At 63.3% G+C, this 11,363-nt stretch overlaps 1 protein-coding gene across 12 annotated transcripts; it reads right to left on the bottom strand.

Moving 5' to 3' along the window:
* Window positions 1-1,105: 1,105 nt before the first annotated feature.
* Window positions 1,106-11,336, bottom strand: C13H13orf46 (chromosome 13 C13orf46 homolog). 12 transcript variants are annotated; one of them, XM_044927018.2, is made up of 9 exons: window positions 9,902-11,336; window positions 5,788-5,839; window positions 5,186-5,330; window positions 4,983-5,101; window positions 4,089-4,136; window positions 3,619-3,662; window positions 2,928-2,995; window positions 1,446-1,522; window positions 1,106-1,302 (listed from the first exon to the last, which is right to left on the bottom strand). In XM_044927018.2, exons 1-9 carry the CDS (start codon window positions 10,086-10,088, stop codon window positions 1,215-1,217), a joined length of 828 nt encoding a protein of 275 aa, XP_044782953.2. In that variant the 5' UTR covers window positions 10,089-11,336; the 3' UTR covers window positions 1,106-1,214. The 12 variants fall into 12 exon arrangements, 8 of the variants coding, with proteins under 8 accessions (XP_044782953.2, XP_044782951.2, XP_044782954.2 ...); XM_044927016.2 differs by having other exon boundaries at window positions 1,113-1,302; window positions 3,404-3,662; XM_044927019.2 differs by having other exon boundaries at window positions 1,118-1,333.
* Window positions 11,337-11,363: the final 27 nt, after the last annotated feature.

The following is an 11,363-nucleotide window of genomic DNA, read 5'->3' as shown; positions in this document are numbered from 1 at the left end:
GGGCGTCTGGGGCTAAGTGAGGTGCTGCATGACCTCATGACCTGGGAGGGGAGATGTGACCACGTGACCTGGGAGGGGAGGTGTGACCACATGCCCTGGGAGGTGTGACCACGTGACCTGGGAGGGGAGATGTGACCACGTGACCTGGGAGGGGAGGTATGACCACGTGACCTGGGAGGGGAGGTGTGACCACGTGACCTGGGAGGGGAGGTGTGACCACGTGACCTGGGAGGGGAGGTGTGACCACATGCCCTGGGAGGTGTGACCACGTGACCTGGGAGGGGAGATGTGACCACGTGACCTGGGAGGGGAGGTATGACCACATGACCTGGGAGGGGAGGTGTGACCACGTGACCTGGGAGGGGAGGTGTGACCACATGCCCTGGGAGGTGTGACCACATGACCTGGGAGGGGAGATGTGACCATGTGACCTGGGAGGGGAGGTATGACCACGTGACCTGGGAGGGGAGATGTGACCACGTGACCTGGGAGGGGAGGTGTGACCACGTGACCTGGGAGGGGAAGTGTGACCACGTGACCTGGGAGGGGAGATGTGACCACGTGACCTGGGAGGGGAGATGTGACCACATGACCTGGGAGGTGTGACCACGTGACCTGGGAGGGCAGATGTGACCACGTGACCTGGGAGGGGAAGTGTGACCACGTGACCTGGGAGGGGAAGTGTGACCACGTGATCTGGGAGGGGAGATGTGACCACGTGACCTGGGAGGGGAGGTGTGACCTCATGACCTGGGAGGGGAGGTGTGACCACGTGACCTGGGAGGGGAGGTGTGACCTCATGACCTGGGAGGGGAGGTGTGACCACGTGACCTGGGAGGGGAGGTGTGACCACGTGACCTGGGAGGGGAGATGTGACCACGTGACCTGGGAGGGGAGATGTGACCACGTGACCTGGGAGGGGAGATGTGACCACGTGACCTGGGAGGGGAGGTGTGACCACGTGACCTGGGAGGTGTGACCACGTGACCTGGGAGGTGTGACCAAGTGACCTGTGAGGTGTGACCACAAGACCTGGAGGTATTACCACATGACCTGGGAGATAAGTCCCTGAGCTGCTTCTCTTCCCTGATGTACATTTTGTGGGACAAGATTTGTGGCAAGAAGGGATGGGGCCCTTGAGAAGTACAACATCTTTCATTCACTTTTTATTGCGTGTTTAAAGGATGGTCTCATCGCTTCCCAGTGGTGGAGCATCATGTGTGGAGCAGCCATGGCGCCTCTGAAGCAGGCTCCTTTGGTGTCTCAGGACAGCTGTCTGCATCCTCGCTCCTCCCGGTCTGGCTGGTCCAGGAGCCATGTGGAGGCCCAGTTACTGGCCAGAGGGGCAGGTCTGGGGTAGGACCCGGGAGGCAGCCTGCCCTCCGCCCGCCCCACGCCATGCTCTGCCCCTCCCTCAGCTCGGCCCCTCCCCGAGCCTGAATTACCTTCTCCAGGCTACGCGCTTTGCTTCACCTTTTTTCTGGTGGAGTACGGGATGCAGCACACCCAGCTGGTCCTGGACCTGGAGGCCAAGGGAAGGGGGTGAGAGGCACCCTACCCCCTCCCACTAGTTCCGCGTGGATAAGCTCGCCAGCCAGAGACAGCTCCCAGGCCCCTCTGGGGCCCTCCCCTCTTCTGCCTCGACATCTCCATTCCAACAGGAGCCCCTTGAGCCCGAGAGGTCTTGAGGGCCCGCTGAGCCTGATGCCCCGTCCATCCACAGCCCAGCATGAAGAGGCGTCACAGGTGGACAGCCAGTGTTTCCAGAGCACTGCGGCCTGTGCCTAGTCCTGTTAGGGGGGACTCTGGGGGTTCCACTTCCAACCAAGGCTGTCTCTGGGGTCAGATGGCACTCCTTTTCATAGGGACCTCCATGGCTCTGGGCCAAAGTGCCCAATGGGCCCCTAACAGGCACCTGGGTGCCCAAGGGGGCTGACTGGACGGACTGAGGCTGCAAGTGAGCAGGCAGGTGACCCCGCCTCCCTGGTGTGTATCTAGGCACCCCCCATGAGCAGACCCTGTCCTGTCCGTCAAGCAGTTGCCAGCTGCCGAGGCCTGATTCCTAGGCATGGCCCATCCACAGGTTCTCTGGGGCAGCTGAGCAGAGTGTGGGAGCCAGACCCAGAGGCTGAGAGGTGGGCCTGGGCCAGCCTGGCCTGGGGCAGAAAAGGAGCTGCCAGGCTGTCCAGGGTGACCAAGTCCATCACCACGTCCAGTAAGAAATGAGAAAAGCAGACATTAGCTTACAGAAGACTTTCCTGGCAAGCCTAGATCTGAGGCTATGCCAGGCAGTCCTGACACCTTGGTAAAGCTGTGTGCCTGGCCATGTGAGCAGAGGTCAGCGCAGACTTGGGGGTGACAGTTCCTCACAGGACACTGTCCCCCTGGAGCCCAGCCCGGGGAGAGGCAGCAACAGCCACTGCCAAGTCGCAAAGGGCCTGGGTGCTGCGGCCAAGCACGTCTGGAAGCGCAGGAGCGTGGCCGGGGCCCCCTGCCCCCGCTCACCCGTGCTCCAGCCTCTGCTCTGGCCCCTCGGGGCCCAGGCGCCCACACGCCCCACTGTTTCTAGTTGGTGGCACATGGGTGTTTTAAACCTTTCCTCTCTGTTTTGCTACTTCATGTCGCTTCATTTATTTTAAATGACTATCAGTTTTACAAGGTGAATAGAGAAATTTTCCTTTTTAAAACTGTGCAAGCAAATCATCCAAGATATTAATACAGTTGATTCAGGTGAAAAGTGGATGAACTGCTATTTTCTTCTTTGCGCTTCTCTGTATCGTTTAAAATACCACCAACCCAAAGCCCTTGGGCAAGCGTTGCACATCGTCCTGGCTTCAGAGCCTCACGATCTCTACCCGGGAGGGTGGAGGCATTGGCACAAACACCCCCCTGCCCCCCAGGCCCCCCTGAGTGGACGCCTCACTCACTCGTCCTCTGACACATCCCCCATGTCCCTCTGGGACCGCTTCTCTTCTTTCATGATGCACGTGACCACCTGTGGGGTGGGAGGCATTAGGGACTGAGGCTGGACCTGCTGGGCCCGCCGAGAACAAGAGGGGGTATGGAGACGGCCCCGAGCGTCCTCCCACGCTGCGGGGCTCCGTCAGGCGGGGGTTTCTAACTAGGGGACCCAGACCAAGGAGCCGTGCCCTTGACCCTGGAATGCAAGTCAGAAGGCCTGGTCCCTCAGTCCCAGCTCTGCCCTGGCTGAACCTTCTTGAGTCCCTGAACCCTGTCCCCTCGGTAACCTTGGGGTGAGTCAGTAACCAACTCTCTTCACCATGCATCATGTTCTGAGGGCAAAGAGCTAGGAAGTACCATCTGGAAAGGAGCAGCCCCGAGGCAGGGGCTTACTTTTGCCAAGAGAGAATTAGAGAAAGCTTCCAAAGAGATGGCTACTCACAACAAGAGAAACAGAGACTATTTGTGTTGGAAAGGCCCAATCAGGCCACTGGGTCAACCACTTCCGTTTACAGAGAGTGGTGCTGAAACGGTGGTGTCGGAGGTGGTGACGGTGGCCGTGGTGCTGATGGCGATGCTGACGCTTATGGAGACAGTGAGTGGGGTGGTGGTTGATGATGGTGGAGACAGGGGTGATGGTGGTGGTGAAGATGGTACCTGATACTGGGGCTCCCTGGGCGCCAGGCAGTGTTCTGAGGGCACTGTAGAACAACGCTGGGCTGCGGCATTAAGATTCCCATTTTGCAGATGATAAAACTGAGGCATTGAAGGGCATGGTGACTTGTGTGAGCCTTCCCTGCATGTGGAGACTAAGTCTTCCTGCTCCTGGCTTGGACCCGCTCACCACCCCAGCACAATCCCACAAGAGGTTCTTGAGGCCCCTGGGCACCTTGAGGGTTGACCCAGGCCCTGGGGCCTCTGGTGGTGCAGGAATGCGTGTGGGTTGGTGTGAGGGACTGAGAAAGAGGCCAGGTGCCTTCTGGTCCCCAGGCCAGTCCTCCAACCCCGGGCCCCGTCTCTCCTCAGGGGCCAGCACACCCTGCTTGGGCATGGTCCCGGGACCGCTGCGGGCCCCGAGCAGGCTGCCTCCTGAGGGTGGCCGGGCTTTCTTGGCTCTGGCACTTTACCTCCTCGGCACGGTCTCCCAGGTCAATCTCCACAAACACAGATGGTTTCTGTGGAGGGAAATCAGAGACGCATGGATGACGGGCGTGGCTGAGCCGGGGGAGCGTAGCTTCCTGGGAGGGGCGTGGGCTCAAGCCCCGCGGTGCTCAGGTCTGGGCATTCGTCGCCCCGGGGTCTCCGTCCCTGGCTGTGGGTGGTGGGAGCTGCTGGCAGTGGGGCTGGTGAGGCCTCCACGGCAGCCCTGGCAGAGGGCGGGGAGGTCTGGCCCCCCCTCCCCGCAGCCTCAGACACCTTGTATCGGGCCCCTGAGGACCCAGAAGGGCCCCCACCTTTACCTGCTGAGAACCAGAGCCTGGGTGAGCAGGCGCACCTAGAGCTGGGCGGTCACTGCAGGCCCACACGCGCCCCCGGGCCCCGCTGAAGGCGCCCCTACACCCGGTGCACAGACGCACACCCAGGGGCTGTGTGGTGGCTGCCCCGTCTCTGCCCCTCAGGCACCTTGGCTCAGCCCTGAAAGTGCTTTCTCTGGTAGTGCCTTGGTTGACACTGGGAGTGGAGGGAACCCCAGAACCCCCGGACGCAGGCCCAGGGCCTCCGGCGTAAACCCTGGCATAACCGCCCAGCTCCTCTCCACCGCCATGAGCATGGGGGGGAAGGAAAGCCCCTCCTGGGGGGAGGGCGGTGTCCAGGGAGGGCTGTACCCCAGGCTGCGGGCCAGACTGGGTCTCCCCGACAAGGCTGAGCTGAGGGTGCCTCGGTCAGGACTCCCTGCTCCCTGAGCACAGCGCTGTTTTGCGAGCTGGGGTTAAGGCGCCCTAGGGCAGAGCACAGGCCCGGTGCCAAGGGAGCTCGGGGCCGGTCTAGACCGCAAGCCCGGCTCCACCTGGGGGACTGACCGGCATCCACAGCAGAACCGCGCCCCGCGGCCTCCCCGCCTGATTCCGCCACTGAAGCGAGACTCTCTTGCCTCTTTCTCCAGAAGGTCGTCTAGCTTGATGGACTCGGGCTCCAGTTCCTGTAAAGAGGAGGTGGGACAGGCTGGGCAAAAGGGGCAGGGCTGAGCTGGGGGCTGGCCGCAGGTGCGAGGGCCGCGGCCCACCTCGTCCTCCGGGGCGCACTCGTCCGCGCCCTCCCCTCCGGCCGGCTGCTCGCGGCAGGTGCTGGCCTCCTCCACCTTCGCATCCTCCGGCGCCTGCCCGCGGGCATCCTGGCCCCCGTCCTGCTTGTCCTCCAGGCTGGCCTGGCTGCAGGGGGTGGATAGAGTTGGGAGACGGCTTCGTCCTAACCCTAACCCTAACCCTAACCCTGGGAGCCCGTGCGGTGCCCCTGCGTTGGCAGAGGGGCGGGGACGGTGGGCAAGGCAGGCCCAGGGGAGGAGGAGGTGCAGAGGCATGAGGGATGCAGGGCTCCGAGGGGCCGTTCCGACCCAGACCCGCCCAGCGTGAGGGTCGCCCGAGGCCCCAGCAGCCTCCCGGGCGGCAAGCTTTCTGGAGATCCTGGGGAAGGACTGCAGAGACAGGTGCCAGTGCCGAGGTGCTGGGCTGAGCCAAGATGAGCTGCTGTTTGCTGGGTGACCCGCCCCTCTGAGCCTCCCTGGAGCCCGCTGCCCTCCTTCAGGGCCTCCAGGCCTCGCTCCCGCCCTGCCTCCCGTCTTCCTGCACGCGTCTGCACTGCTGCTTCCGCTGTGCCGAGGCTGCTCACCAGCTGGCATCTTCTGCTTCGCTCCTGACGTCCTTCCCCGGGTCTTCAGACTCTGAGGAGGGGCAGCAGGGCTGCAGTCAGCCTGCAAGGACGCTGATGGCCACCCGTGGGGAGCCCGGCTCTGCCACCCCTGTGTGCACCCAAGTCCCCCGGCATCCTCGCCCGGGAGGCCTCCAGCCCTGACGTCCCCATCAGTACTTTGCAGGCTAGTGAGGGGCCCTGAGGGATCGCAGCTGGGCTGAGGGGGTCCCCGCGGGGCCTCGCCCCTCAGTGGAACTTGAGGGGGCCTGTGGTGTTGCTGTGTTCTCCTGGAGGCAGCAGAGTGGGGGTGGGGGGCACTCGGCCTGCGGCCAGTGGGCCGCGCGACCCCCCGGTGGTGGCATCTGAGCCACAGTGGCCCTGGGGTGCTGCGGGGGCGGGTTCTTGACTGGGGGTGTCTGTCCGTGAGCAGAGCAGGGTGCCTCACACACGGGGAGCAGGGGGGCCGCGTCTCAGGGCCTTGTTGGGGCAGCGTGAGTCCTGAGTTCCGGGCAGGAGGCCGTGGCTTCCTGGTGAGATGCAGGCAACTCGCTCCGGAGCTCGGAGTTTGCAGTGGGGGTTCCCATAGGCCCTGGGGCCCCAGAGGACCCTCAGAAGGGCCCCAAGTTTGCCATGCTCCAGCCCCACGACTTTGCAGCCCCCTTGAGCCTGAGGTGCCCCGTGGCCACTCTGGAACCCCCCCAGTGGCCCGGTTCCCACCAACAGCCTGACGCACACCCTGGGCCCTGGCCCTGCAGCCAGCGCAGTCTCGGGAGGCTCCCAGCTTTAAAGAATGCTTTCGGCAGGACGCCCGGCAGGACGCCTCTGGTGGCCATGGTCCTGGAGGGTTTCCTACAGAATCTGGTGGCCAGATCAGCTACTCAGGGTCTTTTCAGCTCGCAGGCCTCGCGGCTGGGGGCACCGCCAGGGAGGGGGTCAGGGCCAGCCCCTCGTGGGAGCCCTGCCAGCTGTGCCGCTTCGTTTGCTGTCCCTCCCCTGGCCCCGAGCCCGTGTCCCTGGCTCCTGACATCCTCCAGCGCCATCCTTCACGGGGACCTGGGCCCCCTGCCCAGGGTTAAGTGACCTTCCGCGGAGGGAGTTTTCTGCCTGGCCTGGCCTCCCTGGTGCTCGGCACCCACACCAAGCCCACCGGTCTGGGTCATTCCCTCGCCTCTGGGCTGGGTTTCCTGCAGGTGAGAACTGGGTGCTGTGCGTCCTTCTCCATTTCCAGCACCTGTATGGGCTCCAGGGCACCTGCTGACCTGTGCTCTGCTGTCCCCCAGGCAGGCCCTGGCCACCCAGAGACAAAGTCCTGAAGGCCAAGGGTACAGCCTCAGCGGGCCTTCAGAGAATGTTTCAGAGCTCGGCTGCTCTCAGCAGGAAGGCCCGGAGGCTCAGGAGCCGCTGTTTGCAGGCAATGCTACATGTGACTTCTGGAAAATCTTCAGCAGCCCCTAGCCTGCACGCACACGTGTGAGCCTGCATGCTGGGGCACGTGTCTGTGTGTGCACAAGTTTGCACATGTGTGTGCTGCCACGTGTGTCAGTGTGTGAGCACGTGTGCTGGTGCACGTCTATGGGTGTGTGCACATGTGTATGTGTATGTGTATGTGCACGTCTATGGGTGTGTGCACATGTGTATGTCGGCACACATGTCCCTGTGTATATGTGTGCAGCGTGTGTGCTAGCGTCCTAGCCCTATGTGTGTGAGTGTGTGCACACGTGTGTGTGAAGGTGTGCACACGTGTCTGGGCACGGGCTGGCCCACATGCTCTCCACTGCCCCCTCCTCCTGCGTGGACTGACAGGGGAGGAAGCATCAGCAGGAAGAGCTGGTTCTTCTCTGCTCTGCCGCAGCCGTGGAATGAGCAACAGTCGCCTTTTCTTCCAGGGCACCATCGTCAGAAAGGGAGACTCTCATGTGTTGGTGGGTCTCCCGTCTGCCTTCTAAGGACAATCCTGCATTCACCCGGGTTCTGGGCATGTCTGCAGGGTCTGCAATGATCTCCGGGCAGATGGGAGGGCTGCTCCCCTGGGCCCCACAAGCAGCCTCAGGACGGGGTGCAGGGGGTCAGCAGTTGGCCCAGAGGGAGAGCACCCCCTTTGCTGCCTCCCTTCAGCTGGGCTCTAAGCGACCCTCACACCACTCACAGATCACTGTCCAAGACTGAGACGCCCCCGTAGGTCTGGGATGAGCGCAGAGGGTGGGCAGGCCAGGTGGCGAGGGGCTGACATCGCAGAACCCTCTGTACGACCTCACTGACCCTGCCTTGCAGCCAGGGTGCCCCTCACTCCCTTCACAGCAGGAAAGCCTCCTCCAGCCCGCGGATCTCAGCAGGTCCCACCACGTGGAGCAGCCCGAGGCCCAGAGCCCACCCTCGGAATGGCCCTCCTCCTCCTGGCCACGCCCTGCAAGAGGGCTGTCGGGGGCAGGGGCTGATCGGCGGCTTTGCGGCTTCCAGCGGCTCCTGCACCTTTGGACTGGTGTGTCCGCGGCCCCCCCATCTGTGACCTCGTGGTCTCTGCAGCCGCAGGTCAGACAGCATCAGCCTCCTCCCTTCTGATCCCTGCATGCTAGCGTGGAGGCCGGGAGGGTCTCTAGAGCTCCTTCAGGGGGGCCACGTCTTGTTCCATTTGACCACATGGACAGCGAGGCCGGCTCTGTGTTCCAGCTCCTCTGTGCTGCCCGGGACCTCCTGGGCCTGGGACCTTGGGACAGGTGGGCACAGGGCGGAACGAGGCTCAGCTTGGCACTCCTGGTTATCCAGCCTCGGGAAACTCCGCAGTGCTGGACGGGAAGGTCTGAGGCCAGTGTCACCGGAGAGACACCATAGCCACCTGAAGTGTTTCTGAGCAGGTTACGGGTTGGCTTCCTCTCGGAGACTCAGCCCTCCTGAGAGCCTGACACATGCTCGGATGTTAACGGTGGGATGTGGGGGAGATGGAGTGGCCTCTGTGCTGTGACCTCCTCCACCAACACAGCTTTGGATTTTTCAGCTGAGATAACAAGTATTTTTACACCACGACCTCTTAAAGGCATTCCTAGGGCTTGACAAGCAAATCACATTCCTGCTCACTGTTTCTTTTCCTTGGCCTGAATGACGGTCTTGGCAAAGGGTGCTTGCTGGCGTGGCCTTCTCAGGAGAACTACGACCTAGGGGCCCCGCCGATGAGTGGCAACCCGCCCATCTCTCCACCAGCTCTGGGCCAGCTGCCCCGGGGTAGCTGACCCTCGAGGGGCAGGTCCACATCAGCACCAGTGCGTTTCGAGCATTCATCCCCACCTTGGGCACACCACTGCCCACTTCCGGGGTTAGAAACACGCTGGAGTGGGAAACACACAACACAATACGCAAACGTGCAGCTTGCAACGTAAAAGCCTCATTCGTGCCGTGTGTGGGGGCGGCGCCAGCCCCATGGGTTCCCTGCTGCCCCGTGAGGCTCCTGCTTTCCACAGCGGAATCGAGGCTCGCCCTGGGGCCTCACTATGAATCCGAGACACTTTCCGCGCCACCTCAAGAGCCAGAGGTGTTCCCAAAGTACTCGATGCCTTCACAGGCCACAGGGCCAGGTCTCTGTCACCCCTTTCTCCTGCCCTCCGCAGAGCTTACAGCAGGCCCCCTGAAGCCCTGGGCCAGCCCCCAGTATGGGCCCCCGCAGCCCCCGGCCCCCAGGATGGGCCCCCACAGCCCCCTGGCCCTTAGGATGGGCCCCCGCAGCCCCCTGGCCCTTAGGATGGGCCCTCGCAGCCCCATGACCCTTAGGATGGGCCCTCGCAGCCCCATGACCCTTAGGATGGGCCCCTACAGCCCCCGGCTCCCAGGATGGCCCCCACAACCCCTGGCCCTTAGGATGGGCCCCCGCAGCCCCCTGGCCCTTAGGATGGGCCCCCACAGCCCCCGGCCCCAGGATGGGCCCGTGCAGCCCCTGGTCCCCAGGATGGGCCCCCGCAGCCCCCTGGCCCTTAGGATGGGCCCCCACAGCCCCCGGCCCCCAGGATGGGCCCCTGCAGCCTCCGACCCCCAGGATGGCCCCCCACAGACCCATGTGCAGGGATTGGGGGCCCGCGTTAGCTCGGGGTGAGCCGCCTGCCCCCACCTAGCTCCTTGCATAGCTTGATGCAGCTCGGTGGGTCCCCCTTCTGGAGCAGGCCGCCCACACTCCGGCTCCGCTGCAGCTCGGCCATCTCACTGGCTGCCTTGAGGTGTGCGGGGCCCACACCCATGGGAGGGGCGCCGGGGCCGGGCCGGTGCCTCCTGTGGGTGGCCGTGCCGTCCTTGTCCATCCTCCCCGCCTTCCGGTCACAGCAGAGTGGGGGGCGGTGCTCCTGAGGGGCCCTCAGCCGGAGCACATGGCTTCTGCCCTGCAGGGAGCTGCCCACGGGCACCGGCCCTGTTGCTAGGTGGCCCCTGTGACATCACCACAGGGGCAGAGGCCAGAGAGTGCCCGGCCCCAGGATGTGGCTCCGAGTGGCCTCCCCGGGCCCCCGGCCGCAGCAGAGGCACAGAGGGCCAGTGGTGGGGGCCGGCACACGGCTCCCAGGGCTCCTGGTCCCGTGTCTGCTGAGCCTTCAGTGAATCCTTTGACTCTTCCCAGGGACGAAGGACTTGGGGGGCGGTGGTGACACGACCTGGCTGGTGGTCTGGGCCCTGGTGGCGTCCGCATCCTCCCCACACCAGACAAGGGGAGAGTCGCTCAAATGTGACGTCAAGGGGGTGGGCGCCACCTGGGGACAGGCTCCTCAGAACTGTGCTGACGAAACGCTTCCCTGCCTTTTAAGTGGGGCCTTTTGCTGGCATGTCCTTAAACAGGGCTCGGGCAGTGTCCACAGCAGATGCTCTGGGTCTGGAGCCTGGAGTCAGAAGTCCAGGCACGGGGTGGGCTGCTCTCTGGAGGCCTCTCTCCTCGAGTGTAGATGCTGCTCCTCACGTCTTCACGGGGTCGTCCCTGTACGTGTCTCAGCCCTAATCGCCTCTTCTTAAAAGGACACCAGTCAGACTGGACCAGGGCCCCCGAGGGACCTCAGGTAGCCTTCGTCTCCCCTTTAAAGGCCCATCTCAAACGCAGTCACTCTATGAGGTCCTGGGGGTCAGGGTTTCACACTGTGTGGGGCACAGTCAGCCTATAACACAGCCTAACAGAAAGGTTCTGATGATCTATTCAGTAATGATTTTTCTTCTCCTCTGGGACCATGGGGACGAGTCACAGCAGAGGTTCCTTGAGCACCCGGCTGACAGCACTGTGTGTTGTCAATGTTCAGAATGAAGCCAAAGTGACTGATCCCCATTTCCCACATCCATCCCTGAAGTCTCATAGCACCGTGGCTCACAGGAGGCCTCGGACCTGCCAGCCAACCCCGCCTGTCACTGCGGGGCCTCACCTGTCATCAGAAAAACCTCACCTGTCATCAGGGGGACCGCCTCCGTCACCAGAGGCACCTCACCTGTCATGAGAAGGATCCCACCCGTCATCATGAGGACCCCATTGGTCATCAGGGGAACCTCACCTGCCATCACATGTCATCAAACTCCTTTCCTGCCCCACTCCACCACCCACCCCC

The sequence above is a fragment of the Bubalus bubalis genome, chromosome 13, assembly GCF_019923935.1.
Source record: "Bubalus bubalis isolate 160015118507 breed Murrah chromosome 13, NDDB_SH_1, whole genome shotgun sequence".
Lineage (NCBI taxonomy): Eukaryota > Metazoa > Chordata > Mammalia > Artiodactyla > Bovidae > Bubalus > Bubalus bubalis.
The sequence above is the reverse complement of the archived record's forward strand: the minus strand, read 5'-3'. Positions and strand labels throughout refer to the sequence as shown.